General features: G+C 34.6%; 2 protein-coding genes across 2 annotated transcripts; both read left to right on the top strand.

Moving 5' to 3' along the window:
* Positions 1-8,971: 8,971 nt before the first annotated feature.
* Positions 8,972-11,272, top strand: LOC112005632 (putative pentatricopeptide repeat-containing protein At1g12700, mitochondrial). The gene is given in 2 exon segments (XM_065770919.1): positions 8,972-10,606; positions 10,609-11,272. Coding segments are annotated over 2 exon segments (1,569 nt in total). The 5' UTR covers positions 8,972-9,405; the 3' UTR covers positions 10,977-11,272.
* A 4,731-nt stretch (positions 11,273-16,003) lies between these two features.
* Positions 16,004-16,988, top strand: LOC136066501 (putative pentatricopeptide repeat-containing protein At1g12700, mitochondrial). Its single transcript, XM_065770869.1, has 3 exons — positions 16,004-16,243; positions 16,422-16,509; positions 16,633-16,988. Exons 1-3 carry the CDS (start codon positions 16,004-16,006, stop codon positions 16,986-16,988), a joined length of 684 nt encoding a protein of 227 aa, XP_065626941.1.
* The last annotated feature ends 2,417 nt before the right edge of the window (positions 16,989-19,405 follow it).

The following is a 19,405-nucleotide window of genomic DNA, read 5'->3' as shown; positions in this document are numbered from 1 at the left end:
TATACATTAAAATAATATTTACTACACATTAAAATAATATATTATTCTCTAATTCATTATTATCAACAACAGCAACAGCACCAACAACCCACACCGTAGCTCAACCGCCACAGCCCACAACCACCGGCCACCCCCACAGATCAACCACCGACCACCAATATCAGCCACTTGCTACCAAAAAAAAAAAAAAATCAAACAAACACTACAACCAATATCAGCCCCTACACCAGAAAAAACCACCATCAACCAAAATCTCATACCCATCCCAAATCTCACACCCACAGTCCGATCAGCCTACCACCATCAACCAAAATCAGCCAACCACCAACAATCAAAACAACCAACCACCAAAAGAGAGAGAGAGAGCGATCGGTGAGATCGGAGCGGCGATGACGATGGCGATGATCGGAGTGGCCTCGCCCATGCCGCTTGAGCCTCCAACGGCGATGATCCGATCGGAGTGGCGATGAGAGAAGAGCTGGGTCCGAACTACACCAGAAAAAACCACCATCAACCAAAATCTCATACCCATCCCAAATCTCACACCCACAGTCCGATCAGCCTACCACCATCAACCAAAATCAGCCAACCACCAACAATCAAAACAACCAACCACCAAAAGAGAGAGAGAGAGCGATCGGTGAGATCGGAGCGGCGATGACGATGGCGATGATCGGAGTGGCCTCGCCCATGCCGCTTGAGCCTCCAACGGCGATGATCCGATCGGAGTGGCGATGAGAGAAGAGCTGGGTCCGATCGGAGTGGCGATGGCGATGAGAGAAGACCGATGATCCGATCGGAGTGGCGATCCGATCGGAGTGACGATGGCAGTGAAAGAAGACCGATGATTCGCCGATCGGAGTGACGCGATGAGAGAAGACCGATGATCCGATCGAAGTGGCGATCGAATCGGAGTGACGATGGCGAGCCGGTGAGAAGACCGATGATTCGCTGATCGGAGTGACGCGATGAGAGAAGACCGATGATCCAATCGAAGTGGCGATCGAATCGGAGTGATGATGGCGAGCCGATGAGTGAGGGAGAAGGGAAGAGCTGGGTCTGATGTGAGAGAGGGAGCCGGTGTGTGAGAGAGAAGAGAAACGAAAAAAATGAAGAGAGAGGAGAGAGAAAAGAGAATATAAAACATTAAAAATTTATACCACATTGCTACAGTACCGTTGCAAATTTGCAATGGTACTGTAGCAATGTGGTATAAATTTTGAGATTTGCCACATCTCATAAAGCTTCATTTTTCTGTTTGGTGTGGTAAATGTGCCAAATATTTGGCATTTGGCACATTTACCACACCTGATACAGATGCTCTTATGTCATCTCTTTGCTAGGTATTGGAAAAATGACTCATACGGAACCAGCCACAATGATCTTGAGGTAAAGGAGCACTTTGGAAAAAAATATTAATGGGTTTATGTTTTAGAACCTTTTCTATCAGGGCATTAGCATTGGGGGTGTAAAAACCCCTTAATTGCTATTTTATCAACCAAGACACTAAAATAGAGCATTACCCGGGAATGGATATGTAAATTTTCTTTTGCATCTGGGAATAGTAAAGTTGTATATATACAAGTATACAACCCTATTTTTCATGGGTTGTAAAAATAAAAACTAATGTTTTAATGGAGTGAGAGGAAGAGAGGAAAAGAGGGAGAGAGATGGGAGAGAAGAGAGAGAATTGATTTGTTTATATTGTTTTTTGGTATAGTTTATATTATTTTAATGAGTTGTATATAAAAATAGAAATTTGGATGTTGGGTGAGTTGTAAAATGAGATAGTAAAATAAATAAAGTATATTTTGAGAATGTATAATAGACACTTTTTTATATCATCGGATGATAAGTGTAGGGTTGCCAAAGCCAAACATCGAAGTTTTTAAAGGTGGCAACCCCAACATTAATTCCTAAAGTGCAAAGGCTATTGGAAAAATAAATGTGGATTGATTTGGGACATTTTTTTTTTTTTTAATTTAATGTATATGTTAGTGTATGGTTGTGACAAGTAATCACACCATCATATGGTGCACTTTCATGCATGCAATAATTCTCTTTAGTCGACAGTGTTATTTCACAAACATAATATTGTTTGCAACTTTTTTTTAATTTATTTTTTGAGGTTAAACGGCAGAAAGGAAGATGCGACCTTTTGGATTTATTATATATGTTCATGGAGAAGCCACTAAACTTGAAGGGCCACAATTAAGAAATTTAGTAAGTTCATTAATTAACATGGGATTAAAGGGAACTTAGGAATATATAATTAAGACTGAGGAAAGGGATGTAGAATACAAGAATCAATGACGCAAAGAAATTAATGTGATTCAGCCACTAAAATTTACATTCACACCACAAAAGGTCGAAATGTGTCATTTTTCATTCATTTGATTGATGATCACACAGAATAAAGGAATGAATGTTTATAAGGAGACTAACACGTAAAGTCTTGTTTAAATTATATATGTTCATGGAGAAGCCACTAAACTTGAAGGGCCACAATTAAGAAATTTAGTAAGTTCATTAATTAACATGGGATTAAAGGGAACTTAGGAATATATAATTAAGACTGAGGAAAGGGATGTAGAATACAAGAATCAATGACGCAAAGAAATTAATGTGATTCAGCCACTAAAATTTACATTCACACCACAAAAGGTCGAAATGTGTCATTTTTCATTCATTTGATTGATGATCACACAGAATAAAGGAATGAATGTTTATAAGGAGACTAACACGTAAAGTCTTGTTTAATTTAAATCGGTAAAACCTATTGCACACACATCCATATACAATTGAAATCATGAATTGGAGGCAAGATTTTTCCAATTGTTTTCACCTATGTACAGACATGCGTGCAAGTTGGAATGTGTAATTAACACCATCCAATTTAAATCATTTGAGACTTCATTTAATTATGGGGGTGTATGTTGTTTTAACCAACAATGGCTCTTAAGTTTCTTTAGAATTGTTTGGATTCTTGAGGATATTGAGTTTATTTGTGATCATTTTGATTTCCTTTGATAACATATATTTACAATGTAATTGTGTTGCTTTAACTCTTGTTAGCAGTGTTCTCAGACCCGGACCAGACCGGGAGGTCGGACCGTAAGAACCGGGAACCGGGATGAAAATCAGTTTTTCAAGCCTAAATAACCGGATTTTTTGTTAATTCCGTGAACCGTTAAAACCGGGGTTGGACCGCACGAACCCGGAGAAAACCGTGCGGTCCAACCCCTTAGCAATTATTATTTTTTTTTTTAAAACAACTTAACACAATTTTATTCTACTTAATTAAATTATTCATCTCTTACAAGGAATAAAAAAAATTATAATTAAAATCCTTCAAAGATATTCAACTTTACTTCAAAAATTAATCATAAATTTTAATGTTTTCATGGTTATTATTTTATTTTATTAACTTTCTGATTTAATTATTAAATATATGCTTGAAAATCATTAAATTTTCCTCACATATATAGATATATTGTTAATTTTGCTAGTTTTATAAATTTAATATCTATATTTAGGCTTTAATTAATTATTAAATTAATTATGACGTCATCACGGTTCGACCCCGGTTCGACCTTGGTTCGACCTCAAAAACCTTGAACCTCTCCTTTTTACGGTTCAATGAACGGTCCAGGTCTGAAAACCTTGCTTGTTAGTATTGCAAAAAAGAATAAGGAGGTCAATATGCAATGCGATGTGCAAAGGAAATCGCTTGGATTCTTGAGGATATTAAGTTTATTTGTGATATTTTTGTTTTGTTTTGTGTGTATTTGTGTTACTTTTTTTTTTTTGGTTACATATGTTTTTTTTTTATTATAATTTATTGTCATATTTTCATGATTATTAATAGTAAAATTGGCCATGATATTTTGAAAATATTCCATTCCAAAATCGGCCAAACTGTACCTTGTATATCACACTGCACTACATATGTGATTGCAAAACTGAGGTGTGGTTTGATGATGGTTTTAGCCAAATTACACCGAAAAGTACAATACTAAAAATGGCCCAAAACTACACTACGAAAACCTATCTAGTTATTCCTATTCCCATATAATAAGCATTATAGTTTACTAAACTTGCTCTAGACTATAAAGCTCTTGAATCTTGATCAATTGACTTCTATTTGACTGTATTTTAATAATTTATTTTTGTATTATTTTCATTATATTCTTTCAATAAATCTTAAAAATAGTGTAAAAATTGAAATTTTGAAACCAGGGTAAAACCTCCATTTTAGAAGCCACTGATTTTCAGAATAAGTTCTTTATATATTATATTATATTGTATTTTATATATAGTTAGTAATTATCTTTCATTTCTATCTTCTTCTTCTTCTTCTTCTTCTTCTTCTTTTTTCTTTTTTTTTTTTTTTTTTCTTTTTTTTAATGTATTACTTCATGAACTACTCGTAAAAACCAAGTAGCACACTTCGTATATCAAACAAAGCTTTTTCTTTCGTTTTTTTATGGGGGTTGATCTTATTTCCTTTTTTAAAAGTATCCTTTATCACCAAAAGTAACCTCTCTCTTAACAAAAGCATTGATAAGCAAGAATGCCTCAAATAATTAAGTGGGGACGTTTCTTAATTAGCCAACTAAAAAGTTAGACATTGTTTTCTCAAAAAAAGAAAAAAGAAAAAAGTTAGACATTGAGTGAGACAAAAGCCATTATAATAATGCAACGTTAAGCATCAAACTTGGTCCCATGCATTAACTAAAGTCATATTTACCAACGATTCAGGGATGGAGCTAGGGCTTAGAGTTAGAGGAGCAAAAGTATAAACAAATTTTTTTTTGAAACTCCAAGTAAGCATTCATTTAGAAGAGAAATTCTATGTCCACAATATTTTCACTATATTTTTACAACAAATCGTAAATGGTAGGTTATTATTGGTTGTTATAAGTGAGCAAAAAAGTAATTTAAGTTGTGAATTCAAATTAGAACCAATAACAACTTACCGCATGTGATTTGTTGTGAAAATGTTGTGGACGTAACACTTCTCAATTTACAAAGTTAAGTTTTTTTTTTTTTTTTAGTACTTTTTTTTTGGGTGTCCTGTGTGTTGTCAAAAATGCGTGGGTGTTCGCTTAGACTAGTTAGAATTGGCTTAGGAATTTTTTATTTTATTTTATTTTTTGTTTGTGTCTTGTGTGGGTTTGTTTTGGGGTATTGTTTGGGCTTAAGTTTGTTATTGGTAAATTTTGTTGTTAAGCTTGTTAAATTTATTTCAAATTTTAGATCAATAAATTTTTTTTATAGCCTTTAAAAAGATCAATAATATTGTTGAGAGGGCAAAGTGCAAATTTATTGAAACAAATTGCTAAAATTAATACACACATATATATATATATACACTAAAAAAAATTTGAAAAAATTTAGGGGGGACCACTGCCCCCCCTAGTCCAACTATAGTTTCGTTACTGCAACGATTTGATAGAATTTCCATGTAAATAAATGTGTTTGAATGTGGATAAAGATTAAAAAAACATATACACACAAATAGAACGGAGAAGAAATTTAGACTCTGAACTGAAGTTAGGAAATTTTGTGCACCTAAGAGGAGGACTGTTTTCTTGCCAAAATCTATTCGAAAAAGAAGAAGAAGAAGAAAAGTTGTACCTTATATTTGGTTTCATGCACCTTTGTCAACTCTTTCAGTCTCCTGTGTAATCATATCAAACTTTCATTTCCAAGTATGGCTCGGGCTTTAGTTTCTTTCTACTATATCATGGATCAGCTTGGTTCAATCATTTCTTCAGAGTTCACGGTGTTTGCAGATGTTGAGGAGCAAATCCAAAAGCTTGAAAGCAAATTCCATAGTATTCAGACAGTGCTCAACGATAAAGAGGAAAGGTTTGTGAAGGAGGAAGCTGTGAAGGTTTGGTTCAAAAGACGTATCCTATGAGATTGACGACATGTTGGATGAATCAAACAGTACTACTAGCTAGCAACTGATAAAGAAGAGGAATCTATGGGCCCTCACCAACTTTAATCTCTCAAATCCTAATCATTTTCAACATTGTGGTATTGCTTTTTGTTCGTACAAAAGAGTTAATAAATGAAAGAATTAGTAATCATCCCACAGGAGAATAAAGAAGCCCTTATGTCATCTCTTTGCTAGGTATTGGAAAAATGACTCATACGGGACCAGCCACAATGATCTTGAGGTAAAGGCACACTTTGGAAAAAAATATTAATGGGTTTATGTTTTAGAACCTTTTCTATCAGGGCATTAGCATTGGGGGTGTAAAAACCCCTTAATTGCTATTTTATCAACCAAGACACTAAAAGAGAGCATTACCCGAGAATCTGGGAACAGTAAAGTTGTATATATACAAGTATACAACCCTATTTTTCATGGGTTGTAAAAATAAAAACTAATATTTTAATGGAGTGAGAGGAAGAGAGGAAAAGAGGGAGAGAGATGGGAGAGAAGAGAGAGAATTGATTTGTTTATATTGTTTTTTGGTATAGTTTATATTATTTTAATGAGTTGTTTACAAAAATAGAAACTTGGATGTTGGGTGAGTTGTAAAATAAGATGGTAAAATAGATAAAGTATGTTTTGAGGAATTATAATAGACACTTTTTTATATTACCGGATGATAAGTGTAGGGTTGCCAAAGCCAAACATCGAAGTTTTTGAAGGTGGCAACCCAAACATTAATTCCTAAAGTGCAAAGGCTATTGGAAAAATAAATGTGGATTGATTTGGGACTTTTTTTTTTTTTTTTTAAATTTAATGTATATGTTAGTGTATGGTTGTGACAAGTAATCACACCATCATATGGTGCACTTTCATACATGCAATAATTCTCTTTAGTTGATAGTGTTATTTCACAAACATAGTATTGTTTGCAACTTTTTTTTAATTTATTTTTTGAGGTTAAACGGCAGAAAGGAAGATGCGACCTTTTGGATTTGTTATATATGTTCATGGAGAAGCCACTAAACTTGAAGGGCCACAATTAAGAAATTTAGTAAGTTCATTAATTAACATGGGATTAAAGGGAACTTAGGAATATATAATTAAGACTGAGGAAAGGGATGTAGAATACAAGAATCAATGACGCAAAGAAATTAATGTGATTCAGCCACTAAAATTTACATTCACACCACAAAAGGTCGAAATGTGTCATTTTTCATTCATTTGATTGATGATCACACAGAATAAAGGAATGAATGTTTATAAGGAGACTAACACGTAAAGTCTTGTTTAATTTAAATCGGTAAAACCTATTGCACACACATCCATATACAATTGAAATCATGAATTGGAGGCAAGATTTTTCCAATTGTTTTCACCTATGTACAGACATGCGTGCAAGTTGGAATGTGTAATTAACACCATCCAATTTAAATCATTTGAGACTTCATTTAATTATGGGGTGTATGTTGTTTTAACCAACAATGGCTCTTAAGTTTCTTTAGAATTGTTTGGATTCTTGAGGATATTAAGTTTATTTGTGATCATTTTGATTTCCTTTGATAACATATATTTACAATGTAATTGTGTTGCTCTAACTCTTGTTAGCAGTGTTCTCAGACCCGGACCGGACCGAGAGGTCGGACCGTAAAAACCGGAAACCGGGATGAAAGTCAGTTTTTCAAGCCTAAAGAACCGGATTTTTTGTTAATTCCGTGAACCGTTAAAACCGGGGTTGGACCGCACGGTTCTCTCCAGTTCGTGCGGTCCAACCCCTTACAATTATTATTTTTTTTTTAAAACAACTTAACACAATTTTATTCTACTTAATTAAATTATCCATCTCTTGCAAGGAATAAAAAAAAATTATAATTAAAATCCTTCAAAGATATTCAACTTTACTTCAAAAATTAATCATAATTTTAATGTTTTCATGGTTATTATTTTATTTTATTAACTTTCTTATTTAATTATTAAATATATGCTTGAAAATCATTAAATTTTCCTCACATATATAGATATATTGTTAATTTTGCTAGTTTTATAAATTTAATATCTATATTTAGGTTTTCATTAATTATTAAATTAATTATGACGTCATCACGGTTCGACCTTAGTTCGACCTCAAAAACCTTGAATCTCTCATTTCTACGGTTCAATGAACGGTCCGGGTCTGAAAACCTTGCTTGTTAGTATTGCAAAAAAGAATGAGGAGGTCAATATGCAATGCGGTGTGCAAAAGAAATCGCCTGGATTCTTGAGGATATTAAGTTTATTTGTGATATTTTTGTTTTGTTTTGTGTGTATTAGTGTTACTTTTTTTTTTTGGTTACATATATATATATTTTTTTATAACTTATTGTTATATTTTCATGATTATTAATAGTAAAATTGGCCATGATATTTTGAAAATATTCCATTCCAAAATCGGCCAAACTGTACCTTGTATATCACACTACATTACATATGTGACTACAAAACTGAGGTGTGGTTTGATGATGGTTTTAGCCAAATTACACCGCAAAGTACAATGCGAAAAATGGCCCAAAACTACACCACGAAAACCTATCTAGTTATTCTTATTCCTATATAATAAGCATTATAGTTTACTAAACTTGCTCTAGACTATAAAGCTCTTGAATCTTGATCAATTGACTTCTATTTGACTGTATTTTAATCATTTATTTTTGTATTATTTTCATTATATTCTTTCAATAAATCTTAAAAATAGTGTAAAAATTGAAATTTTGAAACCAGGGTAAAACCTCCATTTTAGAAGCCACTGATTTTCAGAATAAGTTCTTTATATATTGGGTCCGTTTGGATAGCACTTATTGTTGCTGAAAGTTGATAAAAACTGATTGTTGCTGAAAACACTGTAGCAAAATAATTTTTAAATGTGTGAATAGTGTTGTAGGACCCACTTTTAATATTAAAAATGACGTGAACAGTGCGTATATATTATATTGTATTTTATATATAGTTAGTAATTATCTTTCATTTCTCCAAAAAAAAAAAAAAAAAAAGACACCCCCACTTGGGTGACTCAAAATTCAAAAGTGTGAAGCACAGACACAGTGGCTGCATACTCTCGTTTACTCTATCGTGTCTCTCTCTAAAACTCAGCGCTTCTTCGATCCGATCTCTCATCTCTTATCCCCTCTACACCGAAACCCATCAACATCTGCTGCTGCTTCTTTTTCTGCAAAGAAAATGGGTACGTGCGTTGCTAATAAATCAAGAAACCCACTTGTTTTTGTTACTGTTAGAGTAAGGCAGCTAATACCATTTCACGCTCTTTATTCTACTCTAACTCCTTCTACTACAAGTAGCAGTAATGGTAGAGAGTACTTGGAAATCCCATATCAGAATCGTAATCAGTTGTTGAAATCTGTGAGAGATCACTGCAAATCTCAAACCTTTAGGAATCTTGATCATGCCTTAGTCTGTTTGATAAAATGCTTCACTTAAGCCCTTTGCCTTCCATTGTGGATGTCACTCAATTTTTTGGTGCCATTGCAAGAATGAAGCATTACTCAGTAGTCATTACTCTAATTGGACAAATGGGATCATTAGGAATTGCTCCCAATGATTATACTCTCTCTGTTTTGATTAACTGCTTTGGCCAATTTTACCGAGTAGATTTTGGGTTCTCTGTCTTGGCAACAAGTTTGAAACTTGGTTATCACCCGAACCGTATAACTCTAAACACTCTTGTCAAGGGGCTCTGTCTTCAAGGTAACATTGCTGGAGCTGTGAGGTTGGTAGAAGATATGGAGAAGAATAGTTATCAACCTAATGCATTTTCTTGTGGAACAATACTAAATGGTCTGCGTAAGATTGGTGAGACTGATAAGGCTATTAGGTTGCTGAGGAAGATGGAAGAAGGGAATTTTGAGCTTGATTTGACTGCGTATAGCACAATCATTGATGGTTTATGCAAGGACAAATCCATGTCTGAGGCATTGAACTTTTTGTCTGAGATGACAAGGAAAGGCATTCATCCAAACCTTATCGTTTACAATTCCTTAATTCATGGACTATGTAGTTTTGGCCGGTGGAGGGAGGCTACTACCTTGTTGAATGAGATGGCGCAAAAGAAGATCTTGCCAAGTGTCCAAACCTTCAACATATTGGTGGACACACTTTGCAAAGAGGGGAAGCTGACGGAGGCAAAAGAAGTTTTTGACGCGATGATTCAAAGAGGCATTCAGCCTAACATAGTCACTTATAACTCTTTGATTGATGGTTACTATTTGCAAAACAAAATGGATAATGCTATCAAAACATTTAATTTGATGGTTGAGAAAGGTTGTTCGCCTAATGTGTATAGTTATACCATATTGCAAAAAATTAAATGGATTGATGAGGCAATGCATCTCTTCCATGAAATGTCCAACAAGGGTTTGATTCCTAATGTAGTAACTTCTAGCACTCTTATAGGTGGCTTTTACCAAGTGCAGAGACCTCAAGCTGCATTAGAGCTATTCCATAAGATGCAAGCTTGTGGCCAAGACCCAGATCTCCAAACTTATGCCATCCTTTTAGATGGCCTTTGTAAGAACAAACAAATTGATGAGGCAATGGCAGTGTTTCAAGAGATGGAATCCAAAAGGATGGACCATAATATTGTGATTTATAACATTTTAATTGACGGTTTTTTAATGTTGGGAAACTTAAGAATGCAAGAGAAATATTTTATAGTCTTCCTACCAAAGCATCGCGGCCTAATGCTTGTACTTACACTATAATGATCAAAGGGTTTTTCAAAGATGGACTAATAGATGAAGCGGTTGAGTTGCTTGAGAAAATAGATGGGAATGGTTGTTTGCCTAATGATCGTACATATAACACAATCATCCAAGGGTTATTGCAACATAATGAGACATCGAGGGCAATGAAATATCTCCACATAATGGTTGAGAAGGGTTTCTCAGCAAATGCAACCACAGCAACCATGTTTATTGACTTGTTGTCAACTAAGCAAGTAGATAAAAACATTCAAGAATTGCTTAAGAAGCTTACATGAAGTGTACATATTTTAACCCATCACAAGTCAATCTGTAAGCGTTGTGTTTCTTTTGAGTAAATTTTATACTCTTTGAAAGATTATATTTCTTTTGAATTGTATGTACAAGATTGTTAGTTGAACCATTTGATATTTCTTCGCCATTTCTATGCGTTAATGTTGCTGCTTTGAACCTGTTTTCAAGAATATTTATTTCAAAGTTTGGCATATGCAAAGTTAATGTTAAATATTGTTTTCATAAACTTTGGCAGTTTCATGAATACTTATTTCAAAATTTTGAAAAAGTCAGTTCATGGTAAAATAGACATTTGGATATGCTTTCACACTTTCCTTTTTGTATGTATTATGAGTATTTATTAATGCTGCATGTCATATGTTTGATAAGCATTTCTTTTAGACATGATATGTAATATTGTAATTCAAAATTTTTTTTCCTGTTCCTGTTATAGATTTGCATCTCCTTTGTTGGATTCTTGCATTTCACTGGCATTGAGTTACTTGATTAGGTTTTAATTGTATTTTATTGATCATGAAATTGGTTGATCATTGAGAATTCTATGGAAGTAATGACTGGATAAAGCTTTGTTATGAAGTAAGGAAAAAATATCTGGATGAATATTTTTTTTTATGTATTTATAGATTAAACTGAGCCAACAAAAGATTTTCCTAACTGGGTAAATATATCAAAATCATACAGTGAAAAGGCTTAGCAAATAGCTAATTGAATCAAAGGAATTGAAATCTTTCATATGTTTCTCTCCTAATTCTCATCCCACATGACTTCGATTAATTATTTGTTAAAGAAAGTTGGATGGGAAGGAATGTCATAAAGAAATTTTTCACTTCATAACAATTCTTTTGATGATTTAGAAGAAGATCATGTTTACCGTTGCAAGAATTCAGTTCTCACCATGTTGGAGAAGGCCAAGAATTTGAGACATTCAGCAAGAAGAAGTGTAATGGGGATTTGTTAACATAGGGTATCAGCTTGGATAAAGATGAAGATGGAAAAGAAGATGTTGAATACCTCAAAGTCCCAAGTAATAATATTACACCCTTATTTTGCTAAACAGATATGTTCCATGCCTTTTCTTTTCCTGTTTTTTATTGCTTTTTGTGAGGTAAAATGCTAACACTTCAAACACCAACTCTTACTTATCAGTTATCAGTGAACCGGAAATGTGGTTTCCTATTTCTGAATGCCCTTACCAACCTATTTCTTCTTGTCTGGTGGATTCTCCTTTATATTATCATTTCACTGTCAACATATGAATTGGCGCTGGCTCCTGAGGGGTCTAAGGAAACCGCCACGCAGCATCCAAGAGCAGTAATTGTGATTTATGGGAAGCCTTTTTTTGGCAAACAGTGTCAGTTGTGGTGGAAATAAGTGGCCTACAAGTCCAAACAATATAATAACTGAAACTGTGACTGAGATGTTGGGACCAGTTTTTGCTGCAGTATAGGATGCAAGCCAGGCTATTTCCTCAAATATTCAATGCCTCACTGTTTCAGCTTCAGCAGCTCCATGGAACTTTTCAAGTGAGGAAACTCCACGGACCTTGTCTGGCCGGACAATTCCACAAGCTTATTCAGCCACAACAGTTCCACAAACACACTCTGCCCATGTTGCTTCTGAAGAGGAAAGCAAATAAGGGATAAGGGTCTTTCAGTGACAGAGTATTTGATACATAAACTTGAGCTTGGGGAAGATGAGAGAGTGCTTTCTCAAGTGATATCTGAGGCAATGAGGCCAAAGAGAACTTCTGGTGATTTAGATGTAGTGGGGAAAGTGAGAGGCTGTGACTTCTTTGCTCCGGCAAGAGGAAGCGTCCAACTACCCAGCTCTGAATTATGTTAAAACCACATTGTGCATTCCAATTTCCATGACCATCACATGAAGGATCTTTTTTTCGTTTTTTTCGTTTTTTTTTTTGGTCCATTATTTTCTGTCAAATTTGATCCTGAATGTATATGGGAACAGATTAATGTGCTTTAATTAGTAATGCTAAATCATGGATAAGTGTGGGTTTTGGGATCTTATATGAACCTAGATATGCATGACATGATATTTACCAATTATTTTTTTGTACACTGTGCTAAACATGGGATGATATATGATAAGAAATCACATGGTCAAATGCATATCCCTGATTAGTTATTAGAACAAGGTCTCGAGTCCTGATCCTACTTTGAGGAAGAAACTTTAAAAGAATCCTCCTAATCAATTGAGAGAGGATAATTCCTCTAAATTCATCAGCAATGAATTTTGGAAGAGATTTAAGTTCATCTCTAAGTGGAACTTAACCATCATTTGGTGCCATTGAAGCTAAGTTCGATGTTTTTGTCAATTGCAGTTTGCAAATGTTCCCTCTTTAGTTTCCATTTCCATTAAAAACTGGAAATCCTTCAACTTCATAAAACTATTTAACTTACAAGGATTGTAAACAAATCAAGAAAATGTGAAGGCTTTTTTGATAGCCAAGCAGTCTTGTAACTTCCTAAATATGAATTTACAATGCATAACCATATTTTTTTTGTGAGTGAATGGGCCCATACTTTAATAATTTTGTTGGCTTTATTTGTGTTTGTCAATTTGCACCAACATTGTGTCTAGCTCTTTCAACAATTCCATTTTTTTTATTTTTTATTTTTTATTTTTTATGATAGACACAACAATTCCATATTTATCACAGGCTTCCTATGTTGGACTAGATGGCCTACTATTGCCATTTACAAAGATGAGGACCAAATGCCGGTAGTATTTTCCAACACTTCATCTCCTTTAAAATGGTATGCTCAGCCAGTGGACTGGGACAATGGGAAATATGTACAAGCAGCTGCTGCAGACCCCATGGCCAGTAGAAATGCAAGTTAGGTTCAGCAGGCCTCAATAGCTCAAGGGATATTCTTGGTTAGTAAAAGCATGAAACAAAGCTCAAGATAGCCTATTGCTCAGTGCTGTGGGAATGGATGGCAGATGTGTGATTTCCCTTGGTTTGGCAGCAAAAGTGGCCATTGATCATTCTGTAGCTTCAGATTTTATGATGGTGATTTTGACTTGGCTACAAAAATGGGAAAGTGATTGTACAAATGAGGCTGAAAAAGGTTAGCCATAATACAGTTTTGGTGCATATGGTGACTGAACAAGTCATGTTGGTAACCTCTTGTGTGAATCTAATGATGGTAGGTTAAGAAATTTTGATGGGGAAGTTTTAGGAATGTATTGCATATTTTATTGCTCTATTCTTGAGATTGTAATTTTTGTTACTTTTTTCAGTCAATTTCTTTATAGTGCCACATCACATTTTATGCCATGGTGTGGGAAACAAGTTTGAGAATGCCACAAGTACTTCTGATCTTAATCTTGTGTTGGAGTGCTTCTTGTTGTTGCGGTTGTATTACAAGAACAAGCCATATAGCTTAACAAGAAACCAATCTTACTGAATTTGTCATTGAGGTGGATGATATTTATTGGCTTGGTAATTTCTAAAGCCGAGCAAAACTTTGTGTTTGTTTACTATAATCAACTAAATTTTATAAGATAACTGTTATCTAATTTTTTATTTTTTATTTTTTTGGGAAGACATTATCATTGTAGTGAGTAGTCTTAAATCTTAAGACCTTATAACTAAATTGACATCTCTAATATACAAAGTACTTGGAGGTCTAGAAAAGAAAGAGTTCGAGTTACATGATTAATAGTATATTGCAACTATTACCAAAAAAAAAAAAAAAAATAGAGGAGGAGTATGAACACACATTTTCCGTGACAACAAATATCTCGAAGGGTAATGTCTCTAATATATGTCATCATGTCGTTTTTAAGGCTAATGCATTGGCCGGGCGTGAATTTTTTTGTGTCTATATAATACATGTGTGAAAATATTCGAAGTTACTATTCCTATAGTAAGGCCCAAAACGATGTCGTCCAAGCATTTCGTGAAGTCATTAAAATAAAACGATGTCGTTTTGATAAACAGTGTTGTGATTACAGAGTAGCACACAATCTGCAATTGCGTGCTGATGCCCTTTTTTTAAATTGTCGGGTCGGGGCCCCGAACCAACCAGACCACATTTGGGTTCGGATCTGCTTTTACCCGGGTTATATTTGTAGGACTAGGAAGTTAGAAACGTTGAAACGATCTGCAACGGCCACTCTCTCAGTCTCAGTCTCTGAGTCTCACAGCTTTGGAGCTCCAATGAAACCAAAAAAATCCGACCCAAATGGTTAGCTGAAACCGGATTTGGTTCTTCTTCTTGAAATGGGTATCGCTTCTACTATATCAACAGGCTCTGTTGTTTCTATATTCAACCATTTCAGTATTAGAATAAGCAGGGTTCCATTTCATGCTCTTAGTCTAGCTCAGTCTCAAACTAATAGCAGTGCTAGTGTAAATGTGGAGACCCATGATTCTAATCATAATCAGTTGTGGAAATCCATGAGAGATAAGTGTAAAGGTGGAAGCTTTAGGAATGTTGATGATGCCTTAGACCTGTTTGATAAAATGCTTCACTTAAGCCCTTTGCCTTCCATTGTGGATTTTACTCAGTTGTTGGGTGCCATTGCAAGAATGAAGCATTACTCAGTAGTGATTAGTCTAATTAGAGATGTGGAGTCACTGAAAATCTCTCCTGATTTTTTTACTCTGAATACGTTGATTAATTGCTTGTGCCATTTGAACCGCGTAGATTTTGGGTTCTCTGTCTTGTCTAGACTTTTCAAATTTGGTTATCAGCCAGACCGTATAACTCTAAACACTCTTGTCAAGGGGCTGTGTCTTTGAGGTAACATTGTTGGGGCCGAGGTTGGTAGATGAAATGGAGCAGAAAGGGTATGAACCTAATGCAGTTACTTGTGGAACCATAGTAAACGGTTTGTGTAAGATTGGTGAGATTGATGCGGCTATTAGGTAGCTCAGGAAGATGGGAAAAGGGAATTTTGAACTTGATGTGGTGTTCTATAGCACTATCATTGACAGTTTATGTAAGTATAAGTTGTAACTGAAGCTTTGAATTTTTTATCTAAAATGAAGGGTAAAGGCATTCAGCCAGATCTTGTAACTTACAATTCCTTAATTCAAGGCCTATGTAATTTTGGCTGGTGGAGGGAGGCTACTGCTTTGTTGAATGAGATGACACAAAGGAAGATTGTGCCAGATGTGAAAACCTTCAGCATATTGGTGGACACTCTTTGCAAAGAGGGGATGTTGACGGAGGCAAAAGAAGTTTTTGATGTGATGGTTATTGTTTACAATGCAAAATGGATGGTGCAGTCAAAGCATTTAATATGATGGTTGAGAGGGGTTGTTCACCTAATGTGTTTAGTTATAACATATTGATGAATGGTTATTGCAAATATAAAATAATTGATGAGGCAATGCATCTCTTTCATAAAATGTCCAACAAGGGAGTGACTGCTAATGTTGTGACTTACAACACTCTTAGAGGTGGTTTTTGTCGAGTGGACTATTCCATATGATGAGAGCTCGTGGCCAACATCCAGATGTCCAAACCTACGCCGTCTTGTTAGATGGTTTATTTAAGAACAAAAATTTTGTTGAGGCAATGGCATTGTTTCAATAGATGGAAGACAACAAGCTCCACCACAATACTGTGATTTAGAACATCTTGATTGATGGTTTGTGTAATGCTGAAGAAATTACAATTGCAAGAAAAATCTTCTATTGTCTTCCCACCAAAGGGTTGCAACATGATGTTTGGACGTATAATATAATGATCAAAGAGCTTTGCAAAGAGGGGCTGATAGATGAAGTGAGTGAGCTGCTTAAAAAAATGGATGGGCATGTTTGTTCACCTAATGAGTGCACATATAACACAATAATCCAAGGGTTACTAGGACATCATGAGATGTCAAGGGCAATGAAATATCTCCATATAATGGTTGAGAAGGGTTTCTCAGCAAATGCTACCACTGCAGCCACGTTTTTTGACTTGTTGTCAACTAATCAGGCAGATAAAAACAGTCAAGAGTTGCTTCAAAAGTCTAGATGAGGGCTTTTAAGTTTCTCAACATCAAGAACAATTTTCATAATGTAACCCATCACAAGTCTATTTGTAAGTGATGTATATATTCTTTGAGTAAATTTTATACTTTTTAGAAAATGATATTTCTTTTCATTTATGTGTGCAAGATTGTTTGTTCTTTTAACTGTTTTGAAAAATATTCATTCCTTTAGCTGTTTGATCTTTGGTTGCATTTTCTTCATGCACTTACATTGCTGCTTTGTGGCTGTATCTCATAAAATTTTGTTTCTAAATTTGGCTGATGTGAAGTTCATATTATATGTTGTTCTCATAAAGTGTGCCATTTTTTGTGGTTGTATTCATCGGCTGGCCAAAATGATGTTTTTCATGGTTCCCTCCAAAAGAAGTTTTTAATGTTTGTCTGTTAATAAAATCATTTAATTAGAAAAAAAAATAGCTATGTTTGACTTCTAATAAGCCTGTAATATTCTTTCTTGGAAGATCCTCCCAAAAGAAGGTTCTTTTTACCATGGTTTTGAAATATGAAAAAAAAAAGGGAGGAACTAAGCAACTGCTCCCACAACCTTTTTATAATTTTGAATACTCAATTCTTATATTCTGATTTGTTGATCAGATGGAGAAATAGAACAAATTAATAATCCAAGGGATATAGGCAGAAGGATGATTATACCAAAGAGGTTCATCTTTGTTGGTAGCACATTCGTCATGGTTCTCCACATAAAATGTTTAATTTTTTTTTTCTGGGATTTCGCCTTCAATAGCTATTTCCATACCTAGGAGGATCGCTAGACCAGCAGCCAGACCGAGAATGTGTAATGATGGTGATTCCACACTAGGCTCTCAAGTAGCTGAGTTGGAACGTTCATTCCTTGCAATAAGCATATGGTATGCACTTTGCACGCTATATGTACCGTCCTTAGTACCCTCCAAATCAGCTTGTCCCTTGGTCTTCTCATGGTTAACGGGATCTGTTTGATAATGGCTGCCTCTTCTGGCCCAAAGGTCTGATCAATCACCTCCACTTTCCATGTCATTCTGTCTTCATTGATTAGTTCCTTCACTCATGCCTCGGATGAAATTTAATGTTTTGGGGATTGAATTCTATCAGTGGAAGTGGTATCCATGGAACACCCCCATACCTTCCTCTTTTTTTATAATCAGGGATGAAGTGAAGACATGGTCGGGGGGTTATTTTAAAATTTCCTATAGATCAAGTTGATATTAGGTTTTTTTTTTTTTAAAAAAAAAATCGGGTATTCATTGTGAAATGTCACCCTCTGTATCGTATAATGGTTTATTTTATTTTATTTTAATAATGAATTTCAAGTTAGTTGATTTTAATTGCTTTTAAAGAAGAAATTCCAAGCCTGTTCAATGAAAGTAACCTACTAATATTACATTGTTTTTATCATTTGTGGTGTTTTCCAATTGTGTTGTAACTTGTAATTGTTGTTGATATGTTCTGCCTCATTCTTATATGAAATGAACTATAGACAGTTTTTGGTATAACCGTATGAAAAAAAGTATCTTTTTTAGAAACAATAATTGGCTTTTAAGTTGATAATTAGGTGCAAATTGGTGCGATACATGATGAAGTTACTAAATATAATGAGCAGAAATAGCTTTACGATAGTAACTAAGACCCATTCCGTGCTCTTTGTGTTGAAGTTTGATTAATCATGGGTCATTGGTGATTTTTATGGGTTGGACAATTTTATGACTTTATAGAAGACTAAAAACATCATATTTTGGTTCAAAAAAAAAAAAAATCTATTATAATAATTATTCATAAGTGTTGATTATGATGAAGATTATAGGCACATATCTTGAAGTAAACCCATTAAGAAACATGATGTTGATTACCACCGATTTTGTCAAGTTAAAAAGAAAAAGGAACAGATGTTGATGTTGATTTTTTCAGTATATATTCCAGTGCTTCCAGTAACATGAATGATTCCAAAACTGAAACTTAAAAACTTGGAGTCATTCGTCATAATGTTGTCATTCCCAGTTGCACCAATTTCATCATCAGCATATGCTGAAGATCTTGTGATGGGCCCATTTCCTACCCTGCAGTCAAGAAAACTTTCATTAAGTGATTTCTTAGAAAGGCTTATACAGCACATCCTCACTAATTGGCATTGATCTGCTTCATGTTATGAAACATCTGTTTTATTAAACTCTATAAGCTCAAATGACCATTGACTTTAAAAGCTACATAAGAAAAAATTACCAGAAAAAAAGGTTAAAATACTCCATGTCTCTGCTGATGCATATACTGCACAAAAAGCCAAACAAAATAGTAATAATAGGGTACTTTTTAGTGGATCCTATCATATTTTGAATCTCACTTCCTCATCACTTATTGTTATGCAAGTGATTCTTTCCAGGATAGTAGAAACTTCTATCAATTGTTACATTGC

Source organism: Quercus suber, unplaced genomic scaffold, assembly GCF_002906115.3.
Source record: "Quercus suber isolate HL8 unplaced genomic scaffold, Cork oak 2.0 scaffold_37, whole genome shotgun sequence".
Classification (NCBI taxonomy): domain Eukaryota; kingdom Viridiplantae; phylum Streptophyta; class Magnoliopsida; order Fagales; family Fagaceae; genus Quercus; species Quercus suber.
This window is presented reverse-complemented; position numbering and strand designations above follow the sequence as displayed.

What these genes read in the sequence shown, in the direction of transcription:
- LOC136066501 (XM_065770869.1), top strand. Translation starts at nt 16,004, where the DNA reads ATGAAGGGTAAAGGCATTCAGCCAGATCTTGTAACTTACAATTCCTTA. An exon ending in TTTACAATGCAAAATGGATG is followed by an intron (nt 16,244 to 16,421) that starts GTGCAGTCAAAG and finishes CAACACTCTTAG; the next exon opens with AGGTGGTTTTTGTCGAGTGG. An exon ending in CTACGCCGTCTTGTTAGATG is followed by an intron (nt 16,510 to 16,632) that starts GTTTATTTAAGA and finishes GTAATGCTGAAG; the next exon opens with AAATTACAATTGCAAGAAAA.